Source organism: Grampus griseus (assembly GCF_964374135.1).
Source record: "Grampus griseus genome assembly, chromosome: 10".
In the NCBI taxonomy this organism is placed as follows: domain Eukaryota; kingdom Metazoa; phylum Chordata; class Mammalia; order Artiodactyla; family Delphinidae; genus Grampus; species Grampus griseus.
In genome coordinates this window covers 66,552,104-66,579,640 of record NC_139004.1, presented here as the reverse complement: position 1 = coordinate 66,579,640, position 27,537 = coordinate 66,552,104, and the positions used below count along the sequence as shown (strand labels likewise).

General features: G+C 57.2%; 3 protein-coding genes across 7 annotated transcripts in view; 2 read left to right on the top strand and 1 right to left on the bottom strand.

Moving 5' to 3' along the window:
- Window positions 1-14,665, top strand: part of CACNA2D2 (calcium voltage-gated channel auxiliary subunit alpha2delta 2) — a gene marked incomplete at both ends in the record, with an annotated part of 136,977 nt that extends 122,312 nt beyond the window's left edge. The window contains 28 exons of one of the 4 annotated variants that reach the window (XM_082663790.1): window positions 73-231; window positions 469-576; window positions 674-752; window positions 1,345-1,394; window positions 1,584-1,673; window positions 1,884-1,955; window positions 2,168-2,242; window positions 3,466-3,540; window positions 3,620-3,691; window positions 3,782-3,853; window positions 3,961-4,022; window positions 4,933-5,009; window positions 9,025-9,085; window positions 11,151-11,248; window positions 11,469-11,559; window positions 11,667-11,729; window positions 11,866-11,969; window positions 12,253-12,351; window positions 12,444-12,532; window positions 12,719-12,766; window positions 13,004-13,075; window positions 13,179-13,331; window positions 13,474-13,526; window positions 13,645-13,700; window positions 13,835-13,961; window positions 14,126-14,235; window positions 14,323-14,405; window positions 14,525-14,665. In XM_082663790.1, coding sequence (XP_082519916.1) covers window positions 73-231; window positions 469-576; window positions 674-752; window positions 1,345-1,394; window positions 1,584-1,673; window positions 1,884-1,955; window positions 2,168-2,242; window positions 3,466-3,540; window positions 3,620-3,691; window positions 3,782-3,853; window positions 3,961-4,022; window positions 4,933-5,009; window positions 9,025-9,085; window positions 11,151-11,248; window positions 11,469-11,559; window positions 11,667-11,729; window positions 11,866-11,969; window positions 12,253-12,351; window positions 12,444-12,532; window positions 12,719-12,766; window positions 13,004-13,075; window positions 13,179-13,331; window positions 13,474-13,526; window positions 13,645-13,700; window positions 13,835-13,961; window positions 14,126-14,235; window positions 14,323-14,405; window positions 14,525-14,665 — 2,439 coding nt within the window. Of the gene's footprint in view, window positions 1-72; window positions 232-468; window positions 577-673; window positions 753-1,344; window positions 1,395-1,583; window positions 1,674-1,883; window positions 1,956-2,167; window positions 2,243-3,465; window positions 3,541-3,619; window positions 3,692-3,781; window positions 3,854-3,960; window positions 4,023-4,932; window positions 5,010-9,006; window positions 9,086-11,150; window positions 11,249-11,468; window positions 11,560-11,666; window positions 11,730-11,865; window positions 11,970-12,252; window positions 12,352-12,443; window positions 12,533-12,715; window positions 12,767-13,003; window positions 13,076-13,178; window positions 13,332-13,473; window positions 13,527-13,644; window positions 13,701-13,834; window positions 13,962-14,125 lie in introns of all 4 variants that reach the window. The other 3 variants (XM_082663789.1, XM_082663791.1, XM_082663788.1) reach the window with 3 other exon arrangements.
- Window positions 14,666-18,884: 4,219 nt separating this feature from the next.
- TMEM115 (transmembrane protein 115) lies at window positions 18,885-23,961 on the top strand. Its single transcript, XM_082663597.1, has 2 exons — window positions 18,885-20,160; window positions 23,179-23,961. The coding sequence occupies exons 1-2, from the start codon at window positions 19,310-19,312 to the stop codon at window positions 23,381-23,383; spliced, it is 1,056 nt and encodes a 351-aa protein (XP_082519723.1). The 5' UTR covers window positions 18,885-19,309; the 3' UTR covers window positions 23,384-23,961.
- An 822-nt stretch (window positions 23,962-24,783) lies between these two features.
- CYB561D2 (cytochrome b561 family member D2) lies at window positions 24,784-27,517 on the bottom strand. 2 transcript variants are annotated; one of them, XM_082663215.1, is made up of 4 exons: window positions 27,403-27,517; window positions 26,827-26,975; window positions 26,316-26,353; window positions 24,784-25,621 (listed from the first exon to the last, which is right to left on the bottom strand). In XM_082663215.1, the coding sequence occupies exons 2-4, from the start codon at window positions 26,951-26,953 to the stop codon at window positions 25,118-25,120; spliced, it is 669 nt and encodes a 222-aa protein (XP_082519341.1). In that variant the 5' UTR covers window positions 26,954-26,975; window positions 27,403-27,517; the 3' UTR covers window positions 24,784-25,117. The 2 variants fall into 2 exon arrangements, with proteins under 2 accessions (XP_082519341.1, XP_082519342.1); XM_082663216.1 differs by having other exon boundaries at window positions 27,416-27,498.
- Between the last annotated feature and the right edge of the window lie 20 nt (window positions 27,518-27,537).

The following is a 27,537-nucleotide window of genomic DNA, read 5'->3' as shown; positions in this document are numbered from 1 at the left end:
CCTCCTGCCCCATGCAACCCCTGCCTGCCCAGGCCAGCCTGAGGCCACTCACCACTCTCACTGTCCCTGCAGTTCAATGAAAAGGCACAGCCTGTGTCATGCTTCACACACCTGGTTCAGGCCAACGTGCGTAACAAGAAGGTGTTCAAGGAAGCTGTGCAGGGCATGGTGGCCAAGGGCACCACAGGCTACAAGGCCGGCTTTGAGTATGCCTTCGATCAGCTGCAGAATGTGAGCCCCCTGGGTGGGTGAACGGGTGGCCAGGGACAGGCAAGGGCCCAGGCTTGGTGACACCAGGGAAATCAAGATAGATGACCTTGTTAGCACCCATCAGGTAGGTTGGGCAGATAGCACTGTCAACTGTGGGGTAGGGGAGCCAGAGGGCCAGGCCCATTCCGGGGAAGGAGACCCACCTGTGGACCAGGGAGGGGCTGAAAGCTGCCTGACCCCACACCTACTCCTGCCCAGTCCAACATCACTCGTGCCAACTGCAATAAGATGATCATGATGTTCACGGACGGCGGTGAGGACCGCGTACAGGACGTCTTTGAGAAGTACAATTGGCCCAACCGGACGGTGAGGCTCAGCCCAGGTGGGGGCTGCCCTGACCTGGCCCGGTACAGGGGAGGGCTGTCCTCTGGCGGCCACGGCAGTAACCTCAAGCCCCAAACAGGTGCGCGTGTTTACTTTCTCCGTGGGGCAGCACAACTACGACGTCACACCCCTGCAGTGGATGGCCTGCACCAACAAAGGTACCTTGTCCGGGTGTCACTGCCACAGGGCCTGCCTGCCGTGTTCTGCCAATCCATTGGATTGGTTGTCCACGTGTCCTTCATATGTCCAGCTTTCCAGCTGCTTGTTCATCCAGTGTCTGTCTTTCTGTATATGTGACTGGTCATCTCTCTATGTGGCTAACTTGTCCATCTGACTCAGCCTCTTTCCACCTATCTGACTGTCCATTGTTCATCTGTCCCTAGCTTGTCTGCTCCTGCATCTGTTTTCTGGTCAATCCAACTCTCCATGCAATTGGGCCTGGCCTCCAGGTGGACTCTGAATGTCACTGCCATCCTAGAATGAGGGACTTCAGGCCTCAGGCTCCTCCTTTCATCCCAGTTCTGCTTCCTTAAACCCCTACACTCACAGCCCCTTCCATGTCATTGGTCCCATTCACAGGGTAATGGCAGGGAGCACTAAAGGAACATGAGTTCAGAGGAAATGACACCAAAAAGAGAGGGAACCTAAGAGACCAGTCAGGGCTGCAGACACACCCCAGGGTACAGGGCCTCCTGTGCCATGGATCCCAAGCAGCACCCAGGCCCACCTCTGCCTCCCCTTCCCTCACAGGTTACTATTTTGAGATCCCTTCCATCGGTGCCATTCGCATCAACACGCAGGTGAGACTGTGGGGGCGCCCCTGCTCCCAGCCCCTTGTCTTTGCTTCGCGGGGTCGTGGGAACCATGGGCTGCTGTGTGATGAGAGCGCCCCCTGGTGGCTAATTGACACATGGGGAGGCAGGACAGGGAAGATACAGTGGGAGGGGCAGACTCATGACGCCCCACCCCTGCCCCCACCACCTCCCCAGGAATATCTAGATGTATTGGGCAGGCCCATGGTGCTGGCGGGCAAGGAGGCCAAGCAGGTTCAATGGACCAACGTGTACGAGGATGCACTGGTAAGGCCTCGGGGCAAGGAAGGGGTGGGGCTGGTGACCTTCCCCCCAGGATGTGCCCACAGGGTCAGGTCCCATGCGGGCCCCCTTATGGTGGTAAACCAAACAGAGGAGAAAGAGAGGTGGCCTGTCCCCACACCCCTGCTCTGAACACTCAGGGTGGGGGCATGGCTGGCCACAGGAGTCTGACCCATCCTCCTCCTCTCCCTTCAGGGGCTGGGGTTGGTGGTGACAGGGACCCTCCCTGTTTTCAACCTGACGCAGGATGGCCCTGGGGAAAAGAAGGTGAGGTTCCCCACTGGGGAAGGACTAGTCATGCCTGGGGAGAGCTGTGCATGCCCAAAACAGGTCTGGGATGGAGCGCGGATAGGCAGGCCTCTAAACGGGACAGGGGCAGCAGCTTGAGAGCAGCTTGAGGCCATGGGCATGGGCAGTTGGGCACAGTGGCTCCCCCCATGGAATTGAGCCTGTTGCAGACCCCCTGCCTCTGCTCCCAGAACCAGCTGATCCTGGGCGTGATGGGCATTGACGTGGCTCTGAATGACATCAAGAGGCTGACTCCCAACTACACGGTGAGTGTCTACCTGCCCATCTCCCTGTTCCGCCTCTCCTGTGGACACAAGCCAGGCTCAGCAGAGGCTGATGAGGATTCCCACACCTCTGTGGAGTTCTCCGAGTTCAGGCGGTCAGGGAAGGCTTCCAGAGGAGGTGATCTTGGGCCCAAAACTGGGATCAGCAAACTTCTGTAAAGGGCCAGATTATAAATATTTTAGTCTCTGCCAGCCTAAATACTCATACTCAATTCTACTGCATTGAGGAAACAGCCAGAGACGAAACATAAATAAATGGGCATGGCTATGTTCCAATACAATTTTGTTTGTAGATACTAAAATTTGGATTTCAAATAATTTTCACAAGTCATGAAATGGAAATCCCTCTTTTTCAGTCATTTAAAAATGTAAAAACCATTCTTATCTCACAGCAGTACAGTAACCGGCAGCGGGCCAGATGTGGTCCATGGGCCCTAGTTTGTCGACCCCTGGTCCGTCACATAGGCAGGAGTGTCCTGGGTAGAAAGGAGGTGAAGGCGTACCTTGGAGGCAAAGGGAACTCTCTGGGCAAAGGCCTGAAGGTGAAAAACAGAATCATAAGCCAGGGAAGGGGCCAGATCAGTGTGGCTGACCCAGGGCCTATGGCAAAGAGAGTTTGGGACTTGGTTGTGAAAAGGTTGGGAGATGTGTGTCAGCATGCTTAAACCTGAGCCACATGAAGGCCCCAAGTCTTTGGCCTCCATGTGCAGTGAGAAAACTGCCTCAGAGAGCTAAGGGGTGAGTCCAGAGTCCTGCTTTTCTTTCCCTTACACTTGGAAGGGACACCCCAGGTAGTCCAAGGGTACACTCGTCCCCCTGCGGTCTACCAAGATGGGGACCAAGAAGAGGCCGTAGTGGGGAGAGGAGGGGAGGGCAACAGCAGCCTTGTGGGGCCAGTGGAGGTGGAGAGGGTCCGCTGACTGATAGCGCCATGAGAACCCGGGGGAGGGGCTGAGAAGGCCAAATCACATTAAGGTCCCACAGAGCTGGCCAGCATGGGCCAGGGCTAGTGCATGAGGGGCACCAGCCTGCTGGGCTTGGCTTGAGAGGTAGGCTTGGGGCCGAGCGACATGTTGGGGTCCCTGACCCAGGAAGGCAGATGGCACCCCCCAGCAGCGTGGGAGGCAGGATGAGGAAGAGCTCTGGAGCCCAGGAAATCCCTGCCCAACCCTCCAGGCCCTAAGCTCCTCTATCTATACCCCCAGCTTGGAGCCAACGGCTACGTGTTTGCCATTGACCTGAATGGCTACGTGTTGCTGCATCCCAACCTCAAGCCCCAGGTGAGCCAGATGGGTGGCCTGCAGATGGGGGGTAAACCCTGTGAGAGAAGGTCCTGACTTCCTGCCCTGCCTCCCCTAGACCACCAACTTCCGGGAGCCTGTGACCCTGGACTTCCTGGATGCAGAGCTGGAGGATGAGAACAAGGAGGAGGTAAGGAGAAGAAGAGGAGGAGGGATGGGGGCGGGCATCCAGAGCAGAGAAGGGTAGGGGCCCCACCCTTCACGTCTCTGACCCTTCCAGATCCGTCGGAGCATGATCGATGGCAACAAGGGCCACAAACAGATCAGAACACTGGTCAAGTCCTTGGATGAGGTGAGAAGGTGGCAGAAGGGGGACAGAAGGTCAGGGTGGACACCCTCCTACCCCCCACTCCACCCCAGCCTGCTTCCCCAAGCACCTGACCCAGCCTTTTCTCCCAGAGGTACATAGACGAGGTGATGCGGAACTACACCTGGGTGCCTATAAGGAGCACCAACTACAGGTGAGTGGAGCCAGGCTGGGCAGGCAGGGAGGGGCAGGGCAGCCCCAGAGCCCTAGCTGCCCCTCCCTCCCCCACCCCCGTGTGCCAGTTCTCAGCGGCTGTGACCACGATCCCAGTGGGGCCCCAGCAGCCAGGGCTGCTTACTTCTCACTCCTGGGTGCTCAGTCCCAAGGGTCCCTCGCTGGCCCTTCATGAACAAGCAGCATCTCCTGGGAGCGCACAGTGGAGACATGACAGTGCATCTGATGCCTCCCCATTCCCCACCACCCTCTCTACATCCCTCCCGCCTTGGATTGTATCCCTGGATGTGTGCATGCAGGATGTCATCCTCAGCACGTTCACCGGCCTGCTCTCAGCAGTTGTCACAGCCTCAGAGAGTGTACTGACTGCCTTCTGCGTGCCCCAAGAGCTGGTCTCCTTCACACTCCAGCACCAGCCCATGACTGCCCCTCACTGTGATAGTGCCAGCCCTGCTTTTAGCTGGCTCTCACATGGCCTGAGTCTCTGGGGACTATGGACCCCGGTCTCATGGCAACACCCCCACCCCCATCCCCACAGCCTAGCTCACTGACAGTATTCTGCCCCTGTGAGTCTGCTGCTGGCCAGCTGGAGGAGACTGGCTGGGCAGGTGGTGTGCTGGGGGAGGCCGCTGGGGCGAGGGGTGGGATGGGGATTTGCTTTGGGGCTGGGAGTTCTGAGGCCTCCAGGAGAGTTCGGGAAGTGGAGGGCCCAGGCCCCTAGGCCCTGAATCTCTCACAGCTAACCAGAGAGAGGTGTCCCTGGTGGTCGGGGGAGGGGATGCCACAGCCTGGGCCTCTCACCCAGCTCCAAAGCCTTGGGGAGGAGGGTGCCAATGGGGCCCGCCTCTCTCCAGCAGTGACCTGTGCTCCTCCCATCCCCTCCTCCCCAGCCTAGGGCTAGTGCTCCCGCCCTACAGCACCTTCTACCTCCAAGCCAACCTCAGTGACCAGATCCTGCAGGTCAAGTGTAAGTGGCCCAGCCCCTGCCTGCGCCCTGCACCCCCGCCTTTGCCCCGCACCCTGGCTGGCCCCAGGCAGCATAGCCAGCCGCTTGCGGCCAGGCGGCCCCTCCTGCCCAATCTGCCCGCCCCCCAGGCGCCCGCAGGCTGGGGCACCAGCCATCGGAAAGTCTGTGGAACTCTGCATGCTTGCCTTTTCTCAGATTTGGTTCCAGACCATTCTCTCATGGTTTCCATTGAGGTTCTGTTTTTGGTTTCTCCTCCTCCGTGTCTTCCCTCCTTAGCCTGAATCCCCCACACACGCCTGGGGGCTGAGTTCTTGGAAGACACCCCCTCCTCTCATCCCTCCTGCCCCCTGCTCCCTGCGCAGCGCTCTCCCGCTGTGGCACCACCCCCGGGTCTCTCTCCACCCTGCCCCCTCTTCTGTCCCCCCTCGCTCATCCTCCCTTATTTTCCTCCTCACCTCTTCTCTCACCTTCTGCCTCCATCGCCTTCCTGCCCCCTCACTCTCTCCCTTTGCCCTTCCTCCTTCCCTCCCGCTCCCTCTCGCCCTCCTGCCTCCTCCTTTCCCCTCCCTGCACCCGCACCTTCTCTCCCTACCGCTTCCTTCTGCTCACTCCCTCCATTTCTCTCTCCCACATCCCCTCCCTCCCACTGTCCATTCAGTCTCTCCCCCTCTCTTCTCCTCTCACACTCTCCTCTCTCCATCTTCTCTCCTACCCCTTCCCCTCCTTTGCTCCCTTCCTCGGGCCTTCATCCCTGCCTCCCCCACCCTCCCTGTCTCTTGCCCTTCCTCCTTCCTTCCCTCCCTCTCCCGCTCCTCTGCCTGTGGCTCATCCCTGCATGTCCTGCTCACCTTGGGCCTCCCCCAGAGGCCTCTGGAGCCCGTGGCCCCGCCTGCCCACCGCCCGAGGTCACTGGGAGGGAGGCTGGGGCTCCGGCCCCACCGGGCGCCCCCCACCTGCCTGGCTGACTGGGGCTCATCTCCTTTGAGTTTTCTCGCTCTCTCTTTCTCTCTCATGTCGTTTTTTGCAAGAAGTTTCCTTTCGGTATGATGATGAGACACAATATTTTCATTCAAACAGCCATTGAATAAAATATTGTTTGTGCCCCTCCCCTTCCCCTCCCCCTTTTCGTTTGTTTTTGTGTTTGTGTTGTTTTTGTTTTCCTCGCTTTCTCTCTTGGTGGACTGTCCCAGTGCCAATCAGCAAACTGAAGGGCAAGTATATTCAGAACCAGTGCACCCTCCTCTCCCCACCCCACCCCCTGCCCTCACGCCCCTGCTTGCCCCCCTCCCTGCCCAGGACCAGCCAAACCCCTGCTCTCCAGGGCTCCCCCCCAGCATCCCCCGGGCTCCTCTAGTTCTTGCCTTTCCTCTGATCCCTAAACCTCTATTAGAGCCAGCAGCCCTTTCCCCTGGCCCTGCCTGCAGGGTGGTCTCCGGCGTGTTCTGAGAGCTCAGGCCCTCTCCTCATCCTCCTGGCTCCCTCTGGGCAGGCCTCTGCCCCCCACCCCACCTTCTCTGTCCCTCCAAGACAACTCAACAGTGGGGACAGGGCTAGATGGCTCTCTACCACCTCCCACCCACTAGGGCAAGGGGCCTGAGATCAGTCCTCAAAAGGGCTTATGTGAGGCTTCCTCGGGGATATTCTCCCTCCTCAGATCTCTCCAGTTTCTCTCCACAAGCTGGCGGCCCTCCCAAGGGGAGACAGAAGGCTTTGGAAGCCCCACACCCTGACCCTGGGGCCCAGGGGCAGGATAGGGCAGCAGCCAGGCCACCAGGAGAGCAAGGCAGACCCAACGCTGGCCTAGGTGCTGAAACCCCTGTCCCCTGCCACCCCTGCTACTCCTGGTGACTTTGTAAAGGCCCATTGGCCCAGCCCTGCCCTGGGGTGCTGGCTGCTCCTGGGAAGAGTGGTCAGGTATGGAAGGTGTTCCCCTGGGAAATAAAGGCAGACTCAGGGCCCCTGGGCCTGGCTGGGAACAGAAGGGGATCTTTCTGGACCCCAAGGGCCAGCAAAGGAGCTTAGAGGGAATCAGGCTGGGGGTGAAGAAAAAGATTCTGGCACTCAGAGGTACTTAAGCCAGAGACTTCGGGAAAAGGTAGGCAGTGAACTCACAGTCCCTGGCAAAGAACAAGAGTGAGAGAGGACAGCACACAAGGGTCTCTGCCGCTGGTGCACAGAGAGGCCCCCCCACGGAACACCGAGGCAGATGGGCCATGGAGAGCCATGGGGAGATGTCCTGTCCCCAGTCCGCATGGGGAAGTAGGGTCTCCCTAAGAAGCCCTAGTGGCCCTGTCCAGCCTAGTCCAGCAAAGGGGATCCAGCTGCCCCCACTGGCCTGGGTGGAGGTGGAGGACGTGCCCTACTCCCACTAGCTTGAGTTGTCTTGTCTCCCCCTCCTACATCCCTCCCAGTGACCCCAGAAATGCAGGGCCCTGATAACAATGACAACCATAGCATAGTCTCCCTTCCTCTCCCCCCACCTCTTTTTCTTTCTCCTCTTCTTCCTCTCCCCACCCCAACCCTTCCCTGTTGGCTTGTGTCCAAACCCTGCCTCACAGTCCTATCAGAAAGCAACAGTCCAACCAGTGACTGCCCAGCTCCTCCAGGCACCCAAAGTCCCCCTCCCCAGAATCTTGCAGTGCACTGTGGGAGTATTTTGGAACAGGGAAGACCCCTCTTCTGCAAAAATAAAGCACTGGGACTTCCCTGGCAGTCCAGTGGTTAAGATGCCGGGCTTCCAATGAAGGGGGGGCGTGGGTTCGAACCCTGGTCGGGGAACTAAGATCCCACATGCCGCGTGGCAAAAAAAAAACAAAAAAAAAAAGAGGTTGGAATCTGGGTGAAAGGATAGGGAGGTGCATTGCCCAGAATAAGAGAACAGAGGGACACCTCCCAGACTCAGACCAGCAAGGTGGCCAGCCCAGCTGGGCAGGGAGAGGCCCCAGAGGAGCCCTAGTAGCCACATCCCCAGATTCACTCACAGACCCACACAGGGACCTTTGCACACATGCGCACATGCTTACACACTCATGCATACACACGTGCTCTCACATGCACATACACGCTCATACATATGTGCTCACTCTCACACACGTACAGGCCCAGTCGGTGGATCCCTCAACAGCACCCCATGCCTTCTCTGGAGCCCCCAGCTTCTCCCTTGCTGCTCTGAGCCCAGACAGGTCCTCGGAAGGATAGACCAGACACAGGCCTTCTGGATAGACCAGAACCTGCCCTCATGCCCCCGGCCCAAGAGGGTGTTCATGTTTGAGCAGCGCTTCTGTGCCCTCCCAGCTCCCAGACTCTCCTCTCACAGTGTGGGAACATTCAAGGATCTCCCCTCACCCAGCCTCCTACCCCAGGGAAGACCACTGGACCCCGACAATGCACTGCAGCCCACCCCCAGCTGCCCACACTGTCTCTGGTTGGACTGTCTGTGCCCGTGAGGAACCCCCTCGGTTTGGCCATGTTGATGCCTGACACAATAAAAGCAAGACCTACCAAAATGCAAACAGCTACAGCAAAGAGAGATAAAAATCCGCAGCCAAAAGCCAGTTCCATTCCTCAGAGTCTCTTTGGAGGAAGGAAGCTCAGCATGCGGTTTTTTCCATTATGGATGTGATAAGAGCGAGACTGGTGCCTCCCCCAGACCATGCATATATATAGCAGTGTGTGTATATATATGTGTGTGTGTACGTCCGTGTATATGTGCTATACAGCCGTATGGAAGCATATACAGCCACGCCAAGGGACTCACTGCCGACAGAGGACCAGGCCTGGGCAACATATTGGCTATAACTGCCCTCCTCCTGCGATGCTGTAGTCTCCACAGGCCCTCCCCGCCCGCCTCTTCTCTCTGGCTCGAACTTGAACATGGAAGTGGCGGGTTTCCTCTTTGCTGGTGTCTCCCTCCCTCAAGCCACCCTCTTCCCTGTCCCTCCAGCCCCGTCAGCTCTGAACCCCTGGCCTCCGGCCTCCCCAGCCCCCGCCGGATAACCCCCCGTTTCTGTTGCAGATTTTGAGTTCCTGCTCCCCAGCAGCTTTGAGTCTGAAGGACATGTTTTCATTGCTCCCAGGTAGCTTGCGTGTGGCCTTGCTGAGGTGTCCTCCCCCAACCTGACCTCCCTGGGCCCACCTCCTGCACTGCTGCCTGGAGCTATGTGTCTGTGTCCTGTGCAGTGTCACCCTGCCATGCACAGCCCTGTATGTGTGGCCGTGTGCATACCTGGGCCATGTAGGCACACCAGGCACCAGTGCCCGTAGCTTCAGCTCCCACCAGGCCTCGGACGGGAGGGCTCTGGACTCTGTTGACCTTCCCTGCCCTCCCAGGCCACCAGGAAGGAGCCCTTTCTGCCCTGCGCCGGCTGTCTGCAGCACGCCCCTCACTGGGCAGCTGCTGCTCTGGTTTGTGGCGCCCTCCCCACCCCACCCCCACCCCGCACCTGTCCTTGTCCCGTGTCAGTCAGTGTTTGTGTGGGTGTGGTGACCGAGCCAGCCAGAGCCCCTGTCGGCAGTGCCCCATCTAGGTGTGGTGGCTCACTGAGGACGGGAGGAGGATGAGGGGATGGGGACTATGAAGAGCTCTCTGGAAAGTAAGGGATCAGGGCCCAGCACAGACCTGGGCCTGGACCATCCTTGGCATGCACCCTCGTGTGCACACCCTCTGTCTGTTGGCCCACATCTGAGGAGGCCAGCAGGCCGCCGGGTGGTGAAGCCCTCCCCTGTGGCCTGGGCTTTGCATGAGGGCAGGTGGGTGCAACTGACAGAGATCCATGGGCACTCTCAGGTACCACACGGGGGCTCTGGACACTCCTAACCTCCACGTGTGTGCACGTGCGTGCATGCACCCACAAAGTTCGCTGTGACTCTCTGTAGATGTGTGTTTGTATTTGTGAGTCATCATGTACATTTGTAAGAGTCCAAGTGTAAACGTGGGGTGGCCGTGTGCATTGGTGACTGTGGGAATGTATGGAAAGGCCTGTGTGGCCCACAGGATCCTGAGGGAGCTCTGAGGGCAGGGACCATGTTTGTTTTTGTCACCTCTGTATCTTTGGCACAGGAGAGCTCAATAAATATGTGTTGGGTGAGTGTAAATGTACATATTATGTGAGGGGGAGGGATTGCAGGTGACTTGTATCCCAAGTTCAGCTGTATGGGTGTCACTCTAAGTGTATCAGGTGTGTTCTCCCCCATACAGAAGTGCAGGCTGTGTACTGCACAAAGGCCCTGGGAGCAAGTGGGGACTGAGATTCAGTCCCAGGTGCCCTCACCAAGCTTTGGGCCCTAGCATAGCCTCGGGAAGAGGAGCATTTAAAAATTTCCCACAAAGTTGCTGCCATGCAGGCCAGTGAGGAGGTCTCTGGTGGCAGGGGTATGGATGAGGGATTAGGCAGGAAAGATAGCTCCATGTACCAGGGTAGAAGGACTGCTTGCCAAGACTTCCTGGGGAGCAGAACCCCAAGCAGATCTCCCTGCTCCCTTCAGCCCCTACGTTCTCTGGACCCACATTCTGAGCCCAGAGAGGACCTTGAGGAGGTGAGGGATTTGGCCTGTCCATCTCTGGGGGAAGAGCACCCTGGGCAGAGGGAACAGCCAATCCAAGGAGCCACGTGTTCCCACTGACTTGGTGACACCCTCTGTGGTATGATGAAAAACACTAAGGCTCAGGGAGCTTGAGTGAGTTGCGCAAAGGTACACAGCCAGGAAGCAGCAGGATGAGGTCTCAGACCAACTAAGCCAGTGTCAGGACTCCACCCACTGTGCCCACGGAACGCTATGGCACACAGTTCGACGAGCCAGCCATGAGGCATTTCCTGGGGCCTCCCAGGTGCACCGTCTAGCTCCAGCTACACAGGAGAGGTGAGAGGCTCTGCAGGGCCATGCCCAGAAGGGAGAACCTGCTTGGGTGGTGGAAGCAGACCCTCATTCTCTGCTTCTTGCACTTAAGCAGGTCAGTTCTGCCCCTGTCCAGACCTGGTTACCTGCTGGGCGTATAGTCACTGTAGCCTGTAAGAATACACATGCCCCTCCCTGAGGCCTGAGCTTCTCAGCGAATGGCCAGGCAGGCCTGTTGGGAAGCCTCAACCCTATTGCCCTGTGCATTCCCCCAAGCCCACTCTTCTTGCCCCTCCCCACCCCCAGAGAGTATTGCAAGGAACTGAATGCCTCAGACAACAACACTGAGTTCCTGAAGAACTTCATTGAGCTCATGGAGAAAGTGACTCCAGACTCCAAGCAGTGTGAGTGACTGGTGGGGCAGCGGGGTCTGGGCAGTGCCAGACGGCAAGGGGGCAGCCCAGAGGAACCCAGAGACTGGGCAGGTGTGGAAACATGCAGGCCCAAACCAAGGGCAGGTCCTGGGCCAGGTCATGGGGAAGGTTCGGAGCCTTGGGGGTAGCGGGGAGAGTGGGCAGGGATCCACAAGAAGATCCTCCCTCCACCCCAACCCTCCTGTTCCAGGCAACAACTTCCTTCTGCACAACCTGATCTTGGACACGGGCATCACACAGCAGCTGGTGGAGCGCGTGTGGCGGGACCAGGATCTCAACACGTAGGCACCACCCAGCCTGTGGGGGCAGGAGGCTGGGATGGGCCCAGAGGCGCTGGCCGTGCCCTGCAGAAAGTAGGTCTGTGACCTCACCTCCCTGCTGCCCCCAGGTACAGCCTTCTGGCCGTGTTCGCCGCCACTGATGGTGGCATCACTCGCGTATTCCCCAACAAGTAAGTGACCTGCCCCACTATCCGACACCCTGCCCCTGCTGGGACCCCGCCTGTCCCGCTGCCCAGAGGCCTTCTTTCATCTGCTGAGACCACTGCCCCCACAAGCCACTCCTCCACCAACCTCTTGTGTGACCAGGGCAGCTGAGGACTGGACAGAGACCCCTGAGCCCTTCAATGCCAGCTTCTACCGCCGCAGCCTGGATAACCATGGCTATGTCTTCAAGCCCCCACAACAGGATGGTGAGTGTCCTCCCAGGCGCACAGCAGCAGGTGGGAAGCTGAGGCTTCTCTGTTCAGCCAGGGCGAGGCTCTGCTCTTTGAGGTCCCTCTCAGATTCGAGGCTGGCTGGCTGAGATGGGGCAGATAAAGAGAGGGCTAGGCTGTGCCAGACGCTATGCTGGGTGCCCGGTGCTTAGGCTGAGGTCAGCCATGCCTTGGGTTCCTGGGCTCCCAGGGCCCAGCACAGAGTGGTCATGTGGCTGCCAGCCCCTACTCCTGACCACCCCACCTCACCCACCCCCAGCCCGGTTAAGGCCGCTGGAGCTGGAGAATGACACGGTGGGCATCCTCGTCAGCACGGCTGTGGAGCTCAGCCTAGGTGGACGCACACTGAGGCCAGCAGGTGAATACCCAGGGCGGAGGTAGGGAAAGAGAAAATGGGCAGTGTGCTGCCCAGGTAGGTGGGCATTGATGGCCCCTTGCTCTCCCCCACAGTGGTAGGCGTTAAGCTGGACCTAGAGGCCTGGGCTGAGAAGTTCAAGGTGCTAGCCAGCAACCGTACCCACCAGGACCAGCCTCAGAAGGTATCTGGTCAGGGATGAGGGCAGTAAGCCCAGAAGCACCCATTCTGGAGTCCCCAGGAACCCCTACCAGTCCTCCCACTCAGAGTGGCTCTGGTGCCTATGGGGAGGCAGGGTCCCCGATGTATAAAGGGTGATGGGAGGAGGAAAACTGGTGGGCACTTACGGTCCTTGCTCTCTGCCCAGCAGTGCGGCCCCAACAGCCACTGTGAGATGGACTGCGAGGTTAACAACGAGGTGCGTGTGCCCTGAACCCTAGCTTACCCCACTCCTGGACACCTGAGTCCCAAATGCAGCTCCTAGCCCATCCCATCCCTTAGCCAGTGGGTCTCAACATCCCACCCTGACTTCACAGCTTTACCAGAACTGGGGGAATGGTGCCCCCTCCACTCAGCTACTGGACTGCCAGGGTCTGTGGAGGAAAGGCTGGGCTGGAGCCCCTCCCCATCTTCCTCCCCCTTTCCCACCTCTCAGGACCTGCTCTGTGTCCTCATTGATGATGGGGGATTCCTGGTGCTGTCAAACCAGAACCATCAGTGGGACCAGGTGAGGGTCAGGAAGAGGGTGGAAGGAGAGGGTCTGGGTTTGAGCCTTCTGGGGATATGGCACTGCCAGCCCTGTGACTACCACTGCCTCCCGGCATCCCCAGGTGGGCAGATTCTTCAGTGAGGTGGATGCCAACCTGATGCTGGCACTCTACAATAACTCCTTCTACACCCGCAAGGAGTCCTACGACTATCAGGCAGCCTGTGCCCCCCTGCCCCCGGGCAACCTGGGTGCCGCACCCCGGGGCATCTTTGTGGTGAGCCCCAGCAATGCCTGACCTGCAGATGGGGGGACTGGGAGACCTGCCCACAGATGACCCCCTACCTCTAACGAGAAAGCTGGGGGTGAACCAGGTCCAGGGGCAGCAGTGGGAGCCCATGCCACTCTCTCCACTGCAGCCCACCATTGCAGACTTCCTTAACCTAGCCTGGTGGACCTCTGCTGCGGCCTGGTGAGTCCCCAGGGGAAATGGGAGAGGGAGGGTGCTCCCTGGGCAGGAGGGCTGGAAAGAAATGGGGCACGGTACTGGCCTCGCTGACCACTCCCACTCGGTGACCCATGCCCTGCAGGTCTTTGTTCCAGCAACTTCTCTATGGTCTCATCTACCACAGCTGGTTCCAGGCAGGTAGGTAGGGCTTTGGAGGTCCCTCCTCAAAGCCCCTCCCCAATCTGAGACCTACTCCAAAGGGAGGGCGGGGCTTACGGCTGAGCGAGGCTCAGGGTGTAGGGGTGCAGCTGAGGGGCTCTGGACCCTCGCAGACCCCGCGGAGGCCGAGGGGAACCCCGAGGTGCGCGAGAGCAGCTGCGTCATGAAACAGACCCAGTACTACTTCGGTTCGGTGAACGCCTCCTACAACGCCATCATCGACTGCGGAAACTGCTCCAGGTGCGCGCGCTGAGCAGGCCAGAGGGGCGGGGCCGGGCCGGGCCGGGGCTGCAGCGGGGAAGGGAGGGGAGGGGAGGGGAGGGGAGGGGAGGGGAGGGGAGGGGAGGGGAGGGGCGGCGGGGTGGGGCGAACCTCAGCGCCCCGCCTTTCTGTGCTGCCTCCAGGCTCTTCCACGCACAGAGACTCACCCACACCAACCTTCTCTTCGTGGTGGCAGAGAAGCCGCTGTGCAGCCAGTGTGAGGCTGGCCGGCTGCTGCAGAAGGAGACACACTGTATCCTTCCCGCGCTGCTCCCCGGCCCCTCCCGCCCAGCGCGTTCCCTCCGTGCCGCCGCCCCCTTGACTCCCCACCCATGCCCAGCGGACGGCCCGGAGCAGTGTGAACTGGTGCAGAGACCGCGATACCGGAGAGGCCCACACATCTGCTTCGACTACAACGCCACGGTGAGGAGGGGGGCGGCGGCCTTGACCTGCAGCTCCCCTGCCCCAGGGCTAGTGCGGCCCTGCGCACCCGCTGCCCGCCCAGCCCGGGCAGACCGGCTGCTCCTTGTCTCTTTCCACAGGAAGATACCTCAGACTGCGGCCGCGGAGCCTCTTTCCCACCGTCGTTGGGCGTCTTGGTGTCCCTGCAGCTGCTACTCCTCCTGAGCCTGCCTCCCCGGCCGCAGCCTCAAGTCCACGCCCACCCTTCTCGCCGCCTCTGAGTGCCCCTCCCCCCACCAGGCCTCCCCGCCGCTCCCCTGCTCCCTCGCCCCACACTTCCCACCTTAGAGCCTCGCCCCCCTCCCTCACTGAAGGACCTGAGTGCGTCTGGCCCCGAGAATCTGCGCCTTGGGGGGAGGGGGGGTCCCGAAGGAAGGCGCCGCAGGTCTTTGGCCCCCGAGCCACGTCTGGCTGCTGAACTGTCAGAGTGTCCCCAGACCCCTCATTCCCACTGGACTCACCCACCCCGGAGGGCTGGGCCAGGGAGGCCACAGTACTGGTGCCAAACCAGGCCTCCACAGCCCGCCCTGCCCCGAGGCTCCCTTTGTGTGGAAGACCGAGGTCTTGCCCCAGTTGGACTCCTCTAACCTGGCCCTTCTGCTACACCCAGGACTAAATCTGGGAATAATGGAGGAAATTGAGATGGGCAGTTTGAGGCCTGTGCATCCCAGCTTAAGTCCTGGCAGGAGAGAGGTCCTGGGGCAGCCCCCAATGAGCTCCTGCCTCTCTCAGGCCTACAGCCACCTGTCCCTCCCCAAGCCCGGCAGGTGGCAGGACAGTGACAGTGACACCGGCTAAGACTCAACCCCATACATACCTGGAGCCCTGAGGGCAGAAACTGGACTCCAACATACCCAGGAGGGCACACACACAAACACAGACGTGCACAGACACACACACCCTGGGGTGGGGTGAGGGTGGGGGCTCACAAAGCCTTATACGGGGTGAGGGGTTGGTGGGAGGTTGGCATGTGCACACTCCATCTCCTGCTCACCGTCCGCCTCTAATGTGACCTGTAACCCAGCTGGTCCCCCATCTCTAAAGCTGAATGTCAAACAGTGCCAAATGCTGGGGCAAAGGGTGAAGACCCCTCTGTCCTGACCTAGCCGCCAGTGTCCCCTTATTGCCCCTGACCCTGCCAGGTGCTCATTGTAACCATTTCTCACTAGTGTCAGGCCCCCAGTGGGACCACATGCCACTGCCTGCACCCCTCAGCAGAGGAACTCTCACCAGGCATCACCCTTTGCCTTAGCGGGGGTGACTTGATTACTCCTAGCTGGGTCATCCCACCCCCAATCTGCCCCTTATACACTCAGGCCTGTCTCTTTCCCACTCACACACTCCCTGGCCAAACTGCTCCTCCCTGCTGAACACACACTTGCACATACATATACACACTGTGCACATACACAGGCTGGGCCTGGGAACATCTCTTCACACCATTCATTCTGGTCATTTCTTGCAAAGGCATCCCAGCCTGGGGGCCATTGGGGGACTGAGGGCAGGGGGATATGGCCATAGGGCTCAGATGGACTGGGAGGAGGGGGGGAGGGTGATACATTAATTAATGGCTCCGTTAATTAATGTCACGTTGCTTGTCGCTTTCTCAGTGTGTGTGTATGGTCCATGCCCACTGCTGGTGCCAGGGTGGGCACCCATGCTGTACACCCAGCCTAGATGCCAGCCATGTCTTGCAGGGGCGTGTGTGTAACTGTAGTGTAGTCAGGTGCTCAATGGAGAATATAAAAATAAAGAAAGAAACATATACAGATAAATTAATATATATTTTAAGTTTAAAAAACAGAAAAGCAGACAAAGCAATCCCCATCAGGTAGTTGTCAAACCCCCAGCTGGGTCTGATCCTTCTCATCACCCACCCGACCTGGCTGTCCCCTCACCTTGGGCTCGGGGGATCTGTGGGGGACTGGGGGGCCATTTCCTTTTATCTGCCCTTTTTTTTTGGTTGTTCTATTTTGTACAGACAAGTCAGAAAAACAACAGCGACAAAAAAGTCAAGAAACTTTGTAAAATATTGTGTGTGTGATTCCTTGTAAAATATTTTCAAATGGTTTATTACAAAAGATCAGTTATTAAATAATGTTCATATTTTCACTTCAAATGGTTCCCATACACTGTCTCTGCCCTGGAGTGAGGACTGGGTGGCTTGAAGACAGGTGGCCATGACCTCAGAGCCCCACTTACCACTTAATTGGGAGTGAAGGCCATAGCAATCCAGGTCTCTGGTGGGTGGAGGGCATGACGCTTCCCAGGCCTCCTAAGTGCTAGATCCTTGACATCCTTTGTCTTGTATAATCTTATCAAAAGCCTCCAGGAAAAACTGTCTTTAAAAAAAAAAGTCTCCCAGAGGCTCAAGGCCAAGACTGTGGAGGAAAGAAGATGGAGATGAGATGCAGGCTTCTAGCCAATAGGATCAGACTACCAGGGCATACGCAGGTCCTCCAGGTGGAGCAAAGAGTGACTACCTGGCCCAAGTCCATGACTTCGTGCTTGAGGGCCAGTGCTGCTGTCCAGAGGAGGCCAAGGTCTGGCCCACCCACAAGCATGATGGCTGCTCCTTCCCAGCCCAGAGGAGGCCTGGTGCTGTCAGTGGCCACTGCTGCTCACGCTGGAACACAGCTCTGAGTCCATTTCAGCAAATCTCGGGCCTCCCTCTGGCAAGCCCTACACCCTTGTTCATTTTAATCCCAACTCTCTTAATAGTCAATCCTATTCTGTGTGACCTTCGAGTTTCTTTTCAACGGGAAAGACTTATAACCACCAGTGCAGAGATTTCCCAGTACTACTGACACTTGCTCTCTTACAGTACACACTCCACACTATGCACTCACCCTGTGCTGAGTACTTACCACACATTAGAGTATGGATATTAGTTTATCTCCATACCGCAGATGAGCAAATTGAGACTTAGGAGAAATCCTTTCTCCCAGATGCAAGAAACCAGCAAAGGTTTTGGAAATGAGGTGGCCTGTGGCTTGGGGACCTTGGATGCTAAATAAATAAAAGAGGGCATTCCAGGTCTTAGTGAAGACACCTTTCCTCACCCTCTGTAAGGGTTGGCCACAGAGCAAAGCCTAACTAGCAACCCCTGAGGCAGCTCCCATGCTCCGCAACAGCCCCAGAGGTCCTGGGGTAGACCTGCCATGTAAAATACAGAACATCCAATCAAATTTGGAATTTCAGATAATCAATGAATATTCTTCAGTATGTTCCCAACATTGCATGGGACATAACTATGCTAAAAATTGAAGACATGCTTATACTGAAAAAATTATTCATTGTTTAACTGAAATGCTAATTGAGCGCCCTGTATTTTGATTTGCTATATCTGGCAACCCTACCCTGGGGTGACATGCAGCAGGAACCCAGAGCCCAAAGGTAAAGGAAAGCAACACCTTTTGTGATCTGGAAGGCTGTGCACACGTCGGCAGTTGTACTGAGATCAGTGGCGGAAAGGAAGGGATTCTGCACTTTATAAATGTACTTTGTCATATATTTATTTTAATTATATGCATATTAAAAAAAAAACTCAATATACAAAAAACAAAAATCAGTTTTGCACAGGACACAACCTACCTGAAGCCACCGTTGCAGTGAGGTGGAGACCCAAGGCCAGCCTGACCCAAGTTTGTGGAGAGACCTCTCTTCATCAGGATCAGCGATTGACTGTGGTGAGGAAGAGAGTCACTAAGAGAAGTCCAGTCTCACCCCTTTGGGGGCTGGAGATCCGAGTTCCGGTATGGGCTCCACCTCATTTGTAACAAGGGCAGCCTGGGCAACACACTCACTGAGCACCCAGGGTGGACTGGCATTGTACACGCCAGTCCCCTTGGATCCTCACGGTAGGTCCTGTCATCATCCCCATTTTACTGTCCATGAAACTGGGTTTCAACAAAGTTCGGGAATTTGGCCATTGTCACACAGCCACCAAAACGCAGAGCAAGAATTCCAACCTGGGTCAGGCACACACCAGACCGCGGAAGTTCCAGGAGTTCGCGCCCCCTGGACCATCCAACATTCCTACCTGCACACCTGCCCACTAGGACACACCCACTCAGATAAACAGGCACACACTGAGCCAATCCTTCCGGGAAATTCAGCACGCGCGTGGCCTGCAGCTGTGCTGCCGCTGGTACCCGCTGCTCTCCAGAGGTTAGCGATGCCCGTTCACCCTCCCCCACCTCTGGAGAACCGACGGAAACGGTCCTGAGAACTACAACTCCCAAGCACACGCTCCTCTTCCGGCGCACAGCCTCCTGGGACTTGTTGTTCTACCCAGAACCCTGATATCCGCTGGTCCCGGCTCCGGCCGAGGACTCCATGTCCCAGCATGCCGCGGAACCGTAAGGCCGACGTTCAGAGGGCGTCCTGCAGCCTCTCCGAGCGCGCAGGCGCAGCGCCGCTGTTTGTCGGCGCCTGAGAAGGGAGGAGGTACGGTCGAAGCCGAGGCCGAGGCGGAGCTGACCAGACTTGACTCCGACCCAGAACCAGCCTCCAGTCCCGCGTCGACCGTAGGGCCCCAGAGTGGATGGAGAAGATCGAGCCCTGAGATCACCGCCATTCCGGTCGGCGCGGTGGCCACACAGAGCAGGCAGTTAGGCGTGCCTAAGCTGCCCAGGGTCTTCCCTCAGATCCCCGGCGAGGGGCCTAGGCCCTGGCCCCGCGACCAGGCCCGGCTCTGCCCTTTGGGACCGGAGTCGACCCGACCGGAAGTGGACCTTTCACCGGGGCCATAGGCCAGTGACTAGGTCGGACCCGGGCCTCCCGTCGGGGCCGGACTGGGACGAGGCCCCGGGGAGGCCCCTAGCCCACTAAACCCTTTCCTAAGGCCGACGCCCGCCAGGAAGATGCAGCGCGCCCTACCGGGCGCCCGCCAACACTTGGGGGCCATCCTGTCCAGCGCCAGCGTGGTGGTGAAGGCTCTGTGCGCTGCGGTACTATTCCTCTACCTGCTGTCCTTCGCCGTGGACACGGGCTGCCTGGCGGTCACCCCAGGCTACCTCTTTCCACCCAACTTCTGGATCTGGACCCTGGCCACCCATGGGCTGATGGAACAGCATGTGTGGGATGTGGCCATCAGCCTGGCCACAGTGGTGGTGGCTGGACGTTTGCTGGAGCCCCTCTGGGGGGCCTTGGAGCTGCTCATCTTCTTCTCAGTGGTGAACGTGTCTGTGGGGCTACTGGGGGCCTTCGCCTACCTCCTCACCTACATGGCTTCCTTCAACTTGGTGTACCTTTTCACTGTCCGCATCCACGGCGCCCTGGGCTTCCTAGGTGGTGTCCTGGTGGCACTCAAGCAAACCATGGGGGACTGTGTGGTCCTGCGAGTGCCTCAGGTGCGTGTCAGTGTGGTGCCCATGCTGCTTTTGGGGCTGCTGCTGCTGCTGCGGCTGGCCACACTGCTCCAGAGCCCAGCGCTGGCCTCCTATGGCTTTGGGCTGATCTCCAGTTGGGTGTATCTTCGCTTCTACCAGCGCCATAGCCGAGGCCGAGGCGACATGGCCGACCACTTTGCCTTTGCCACCTTCTTCCCTGAGATCCTGCAGCCTGTGGTGGGGCTGTTGGCGAACTTGGTGCATGGCCTCCTGGTGAAGGTAAAGATATGCCAGAAGACAGTGAAGCGCTATGATGTGGGTGCCCCATCCTCCATCACCATCAGCCTCCCAGGCACAGACCCTCAAGACGCAGAGCGGAGAAGGTACTGTGGAATCTTACAAAACCTTGTCGAGCTAGGATAGTATTATTAATCAAGTCACATTCCATCTGTTGAGGTGCTTGCTGTATGTAGGCTGGCAGCCTACAGTCAGATGTTGGGGCGGATTCAGAAAGAGAAAAGCCAGCTTGTGGCCTGGAGCTCAGCATTTAAGTGTCTGGGCTGCAGGAAGTGCTTTCCAAAATTAGGGAGTAAAAGTGGCCTTTCTCACCACTCAGGCCGCTTAAGTTTCAAGAAATGCCCTGCTTCCTTTTAAGCTGTGTGAGGGGCAAATGGAGAGCCAGGTACACGTAACCCTGGCCTTGTCTCAGAATCTCCAAATCCTAGACACTGGTCCTGTGGGAGCCAGAAACAACCTGCTGGTCCTTCTTCCCCTGTGAGAGAGGGACAGAGAAGGAAACATGGGATCCTTAAGAGATGGTCTGGGCCACCCTAGTTTCCAAACGCTGGACTACACCCTCTTCCTGAGCCTTAATTCAGATGTTGTGCTTCTCTGCCGCTTATTTATTGAGAGGGAAGCCTGGGGTATAACTAGACTTAGACACACCCCCTCACCCCCACCACCCTCGCCTACTCTGGCAGGCATGTGTCACCAAACCCAGGGGACAGCCACATGACCCACCGAGGGAGCCTGCTGACCACACCAGGAAGTGGAGACAACCTTTTCATTATCTGTAAACCAAGCCATCTGCACCATCAGGAACCCCAACTGAATTATTCACTGAATGCACCTTGGCCAGGGCAGGACAGATCTTTTTTAATCCATCTCTTTCTGTCTCTCCCAGGTCTGTGGACTTACCAGAGTGGTCACAGCTCTGTTTCCAACATTATTCTTTTTTTTTTTTTTAATTTTATTTATTATTTTTGGCTGCGTCGGGTCTTCATTGCTTTGCGCGGGCTTTCTGTAGCTGCGGCGAGCGGGGGCTACTCTTCATTGCAGTGCGCGGGCTTCTCTTGTTACAGAGCACAGGCTCTAGGCGCATGGGCTTCAGTAGTTGTGGCTCGTGGGCTCTAGAGCACAGGCTCAGTAGTTGTGGCGCACGGGCTTAGTTGCTCCACAGCATGTGGGATCCTCCCTGGCCAGGGATCGAACCCGTGTCCCCTGCATTGGCAGGCGGATTCGTAACCACTGCGCCACCAGAAGCTCCCTCAACATTATTTTTGAGTGTTTTTTTTGATGCAGTTACTTGAGTAGTGAAATTTAGAGCAGGCTCTGTTCATACTGTCTGCATTTGTCAAAGCCTTCTGTTTTTGCTCACCTGTGTAATGAGTTCTTAGCAGGCAGCTTTATGAATTCAGCTGGAGTTGTCCCTGTGCCTACTCTCCACTGGGGCTGTGGAGTGTGGGCCACACCCCTTTCTTGAAGGAGTTTCCAGCTGGGGAAGGCCACAGATTACTATGGTCCAAGGTGGCAGGTGTTGAAAAGTACACACGGCATGCTGCAGAGCTTAATTGTGGGCTCTACAGTTTTTGTCTCTGTGGCTGATGAATCCTAAAGACCGAGGTCTCTATTAACCTTATCCAGTGGAGGCGATGCGGTCAGGAGGGCTGGGCCTGGTAGAAACTGAGCTGTCCTCAGAGCTGTTCAGGTGATCCCAGGCCACAGTGGTGGCCCCTCCCCCAGTGGAGATCTGGGATTGTTAGGGTTGGCTGAACATTCGAAAAACCTCTATGCAGCCCCAAGAAAATGGACAGGTGGAGGCAGATTGGGGTGGGGGGTGTCAGGAAGTGGGTTCTTGGCATAGTCTTGTGGTTGTTACCTTGCTTGGGGATGGGGGTTACTCCACCAACCAGTTTGACATCTTGCTGCATGCCATTCCCTGACCCAAAGAGCTAGTGATAGTGGGAGGCAGGGGTTCCTACCTTTGACCCTTGTGAGGGAGTGATTAGCATGCCACCATCTCTCTACCTTGGCAGGCTTTAAACAGAATTGACAAGGCAGTCTCCAGAATGGGAGCCTGGGTCGCAGCATCCTGTGTGTGCCAAGTTGCCATGGTGCCAGGCTGGAGGACAAGGTGGAAGTGTGCTGGGGCTTTCTGTGCCTATGTTGTTGTTGTCCCTCTCGTCACGTTCCCTGGCATGGTGGAGATTTTGGTTTTCTGCTGGAACATGGAAGGCTATACAGGTCCCCCATGCTGGTGGCACAGACTTGGAGGCATCAGGGGTCCACAGTGACCACTAGTAGAAGTGTTACCTGGCAGCATGGGCATCCCAACTCCTGGTGGGCAGGGTCCCAAGTGCACGTATATACTTTCTTCTAGCGAACTTTCCCACCTCCCCGCAGAGTGGGGTCTCCAGGGGTCTGCCCAGTGAAACCAGTAGGCTCTGGCCTGTGCCCTACCCACATGGATTGTTTCTCCTTCCTCTCCTTCTGCTAGGACGCTGTGTGTTCCTGCTCTAACACAGGTCCTGGTGGGTTTGGAGATTCTTCTTGGAAGGAGAATATTAGAGTCAGTTAGGAGGGGTGAGCTGACCCAGGTTGGCCCTGCTTCCCAGGCTGAGAGCCAAGGCAGGTGCTTGAGTTCCAAACTTCCCCACAGACCCTTGCCAGGAGGCTCAAAATACTCCTAACAAGGAGAGGGGGGAGAAGTAATGCCTTGAATGTGATGCCAGTGCCTAGCAGAAACTCACATGTCCAGGGACTTGCCCTTCCACCTGTCTGCCCAGGGACACCAGCTTTGCCCAACCTTAGGCACCATCCTCAGAACCATTCCTGGGGCTGGCCTGTGGGCAGGCTGGCAGGCACCCAGCTGGCCTTCTCAGCCTGGAGGTGCCCCAGCTATGGAAGGAAGGCCCTACAGCCTTTGGGTCCTCATTCTGATGGCAGAGTGTGCCCTAATCCAATCCCTGTGGAGCCCTGGGCCCTGTATGGGGAAGGAGAACCCATAGGGTTCTGAGAGAGGAGTGTGAGCAGTACGGCATGTCAGTTTCCTGGGGGAGAGAGTGCAGGGCATGAGCCAAGTTCATATCCTGAGTGACCTGTCATCTTTCCTCTGGCCCCAGGCAACTGGCTCTGAAGGCCCTCAACGAGCGGTTGAAGCGAGTGGAGGACCAGTCCGTCTGGCCCAGCATGGAAGACGATGAAGAGGAGGCTGGGGCCAAGGTGGATAGCCCCCTGCCGTCAGACAAGGCCCCCACGCTCCCAGGGAAGGGGCCTGTCCCAGAATCCAGCCTGATCACCTTTGAGGCAGCTCCCCCGAAGCTGTAACTCTAGACCACCTTGAGTGTAGCACCTCTTCTCCCAAGCCCCCCTTGACACACTCTCAGCTACTCCAGGGCACTGACTGCTCTGAGGAGAGGGAAGAAGGCCTGCTGGGGGTTGCCACAGACTTCTGCTATTTCTCGCCAACACTACCCAGGATTCTTGCTACCTGGTTCCAACTCCAGACAACCACTATGCCAGGCATGGGGCCTCTGAAGCACAGCCAGCCCAGGCCATCTGAGGTAAGACTGTACCTCAGCAAGCAGCCTCAAGCAAGTGGCTGCAGGGGCACTGGTGCCATGGCTCCTAAGCCAACCCTCACACCTGATACTGGTTGCCGAGAGCCCTGAGCCAAGGCAAGGATTTGCCAAAAACATTCTGGGGGTCCAGCCAGTGCAGGAGCCAGTGCAGGGCTGTACATCCCTGCCCGCCCACAAAGAGACTACATTCATGTCAAGATTTCTGATTCCCTCTGCTGTGGCCATAGCTGCTTCTGGGCCAGAACAGTCACAGCTCCCAGGTATTTTCTACAGGACCACTTGAGTGGGCAGCCAAGCCCAGCCTCGCAGTATCAATAAAGCAGTTCTTTGAGGTATGGCTCCTGGGCTCTGTTAGACCACCTTGTGCAGCCCCCTCATCATGCTCAACTGCAGAGTTAGACAGGGACTTAACTCTAGGTTCAAGGGCTTGGTCACCAAAGCTACTCCAGCTGGATAAAAAGCCCATTGCCCTCATCCCCTTCCCCCCATCACACTCCCCCTTGCCTCACCACCACATGCCCACTGTCAAGCAGTCTTCCCAGAGCTGTCACCTCAGGCTCTTACTTACTTTCTGCCTCCCTGCACTACCTGGTGAAGGAGGCCCTGCCTGGAGGACCTGATAATTAAGCGCCTCTCTATCATAAGGAGTTGTTCTTATCCATGACTCACCTCCAAGACAGAGTGCTCAGGGCCTGGCATCTAGGGAGGCAGCCCATCCCCAGTTCCCATCCTGTCATTGCCCAGATTTGACCACCACAGTCTAGAAACTCCAACATATGAGCAGCTGGGAGACTGAAATACACACAGCCGCACCATTCACAGCTACAGCCCTCGGGCCTGCTAGGGCCCTGAGTGGCATGGGGTGCTTAGCCAGATCCGGGGGGCTAGTGTGCCAAGAGAGCTTTAGCCCCTCAGTGAGCAGCCAGGGACGGGTCCCCATCTTGCCCAGCTGCCCATTTTTTCATGCTGATGGCATTAGCAAGAACTATCCCCAGCTTTGGACTGTTCCTCCCATCCAGTCTTTTCAGTCTTAATATATATATATATATTTGGCCGCGCCTCACGGCACGTGGGATCAAACCCACGCCCCCTGCATTGGAAGTGCGGAGTCTTAACCACCAGACCACCGGGAAAGTCCCTTCAGTCTCTTTTAAAATTTTATTTTACTTTTTTCTCTTATCTCATTTCTGGACATACCAGCACAAGTTGAGTTGCTGTGGGCAGGGGGCAGTCTTGAAACCCAACTTCATCCAGACACATGATCCATAAACTCCTCTGGGATGGCAGAAAAAGAAGGAAAGGAGAGGTACTCCAGCATGAGGAGCAAGTAATAGTGTCACACAAAGGACTCCGGCTACCCGTGACCGCACCAGGGCCTGAGGTGTCCCGTGACCGAGTCAACTGAGAGAGTCCAGGAGGTCTCAGCCCCGGCTACCACACTGAGGGGCAAATCCAGGCTTCCCCTAGTTCTGGGAAAAGCTCATGGCTGGATCCTCTTGCGGTACAGGTAGGCGTTGCTCACCTGGTTCATAATGACCAAGCTGGTAACGACAGGGCATAGCACAGCCAGGTACCAGACCCCACCAGTGACTGTGGCAGTGAACCAGAGTGAGCACATGCCCAACAAGAGGCTGGCACTACCCAGAAGGTAGCCCACCAACCCAGAAGTGGCATGGTACAGCTTGAGCTTGGCCAGGGGCCATCGAGGCAGCAATTTGGGGTAGAGCAGCCCCACCCCACCTGAGCACTGCAGCCCTGCCCACAGCACAGCTAGCAGCCCTGCCCGCCCATGCCACGTGGCCAGGTGGGCTTTGCCAAGCTGTTCCTTGTGAAGGATGACAAGGCCCAGGCCCAGCAGTGCACACAGCAGGGCTAGCAGCTGCAGAACCCAGTGGCAGCGTGCTCGGCCCTTCCGCGAGAGGGAGCGCAGCAGCGAACTCTCAGGAGAGAACACCAGCAGTGCCTCGGTCATCAGGAAAGAGAACTGGGGAGACAGGGATGGGACACTAAATGAGAGTGCTGCCCAGCAGAAGGGAAGAAAGCTTTAGATATAACCTAAGCTGCCAGCTAGTGTGGGCAGATTCCGCTTCATTCTCTCCCCACTAATGAGTATCTATTTGGTGGCACAAGAGTGGAGAATTCCATCTGGGACAGAACATCTGCTCTGAGTAACCAGCAGGAGGTACCTCTCCACACTGCTTCTAGCTGCTATTCTGAAATGTCATCTCTGCTGTGCTACCCAGCAAACACAAGGTTTGAGATGTGGCAGTTATAAATGATTCACAAGCTTTGTTTTTCTGACACAGGACTGGATACAATTTCTTGGCAAGAGTTGGCCACATGGGTGCACTGTTTCAGGAAAATTAGGTGCATCACTATAAATTAAGGTGAAAAGGGACACAGGTATACCCAAATGCATATTCTAAGCCTCCTGCCTGGAGGTGGACGAAGCCTCATTTTGTGCTTAGACAAATCCATTTGCCCTGCATCTCGAATACTCTAGTTCAAGCGTGGGATATAAACTATAGGCAGGAGTTGGAGCATACAGTGCATCTAACCCCACATCCCATTACTCCAAACAGATATTAAGTGTTCATTAACATTTAGAGGGCGCTAAGACCACCACCCATAGCTATGCTCCCTCCCATCCCTAAGAGCTGGACAGGCCTACTACTTACAGCCAGAGACATAAGCACAGGGTGCCAGGAGAAGAGACCTGGAATGAGAAGAGGAAGCCTCGTGAAGCTGAAGCAAGAAGAACCCAGCCACGCCAATCCCCACGGGCTGAGGAGTATGAGTAGCTCATCGCCCAAGGAGGTGCTGCCAAAATGCAAGCCCCTTCTTGCTGCAACAAACTGACCCCATACCTATCATCTCTTCCTGGACCCTCCCTGGATCAGAAGCCATGCTTTGCCACTCCTCTGGCAGTCCTCCCTCCTTCCCCCTGCACTTTGCAAGAGGCAGCTAAGTGGAGCACCAAGACAAGAGAAGCCAGGTACTCTATGGGACCTGGCCAAGCTGGCAGAGCCCCAACTCTCATCTATTCCACCCCACTTATTCCTCCAGCATAGCATGTCCCTCAGCCAACCAGGCCTTTCCCAGGAGTCAGATCCAAGGCTTACTATTGCCCCTGCTCCCCAGGAAAAGTGACACTTTCCTTCCCAAAAGTCAATTATGAATTCTACTTACTGGAGCCAGGCCTGGCAAGTACAGCCACAAAGATGGTGAAGCCCAGTGCCAGAATGTGGGCAGCAGCCCCAGATGCAGTGCGCAGAGCTCGGTATATGTGCGACTCGGTCTCCACAGAAAGGGCCATGGTCAACCAGGCCGGCTGTAGCCTGAAAGCATAGCAGAGTGAGCAAGGGTCTCTGATGCCCGCTGTCCACTCCTTTCACTGGAGCAAGGGTTGCGGGGCAGGAATGCCACTCTCTTCCAAAAAGTTAAGGTAGGCAGGGACAGTACTAAGGCAGGCACCAGGAATAGTCGAGGACTGGTGGCCTGTCAGCGTGTACCCGCATCTGAATTGGCACTGATCACTGACTGGCCCACCTTCCAGGTAAGATAGGCAAGGCCGTGTAATAGACTACAAATCCCAGCGTGCACCACGCCGTCGCCGGGCGGGAGCGCCTGCTGGAAGGGCGTGAAGCGCTACGGGAATTGTAGTTCCCAGTTGCGTCGAAATTATGGCCTGAGTCCCTTTGCGCACAGCCTCCCCACTTGCCGCTGGCCTGCTTCCCCTACACGCTAGGGATTCGCCTGCCTCACCCGCAGCGCCGACCTGACGAGGTGGTTCCCTCCCGAGAAAGTGGGTTACTCGGGGCTCTGCCGCGCGCCCTGCCGCTCCGTCGCGGAGCCTCTTAACTTCCGGGTGCGACGCCTATCCATCCGGGACTTCCTGGG

Excerpts from the sequence above, each read along its gene's own strand:
- CYB561D2 (XM_082663215.1), bottom strand. The coding sequence starts at position 26,953 with ATGGCCCTTTCTGTGGAGACCGAGTCGCACATATACCGAGCTCTGCGC. Across the intron at positions 26,354-26,826 it reads ACTTGCCAGGCCTGGCTCCA|GTCTCTTCTCCTGGCACCCT; the intron begins GTAAGTAGAATT and ends TTCTCATTCCAG. Across the intron at positions 25,622-26,315 it reads CTGTGCTTATGTCTCTGGCT|TTCTCTTTCCTGATGACCGA; the intron begins GTAAGTAGTAGG and ends CTGTCTCCCCAG.
- TMEM115 (XM_082663597.1), top strand. The coding sequence starts at position 19,310 with ATGCAGCGCGCCCTACCGGGCGCCCGCCAACACTTGGGGGCCATCCTG. Across the intron at positions 20,161-23,178 it reads CAAGACGCAGAGCGGAGAAG|GCAACTGGCTCTGAAGGCCC; the intron begins GTACTGTGGAAT and ends CTCTGGCCCCAG.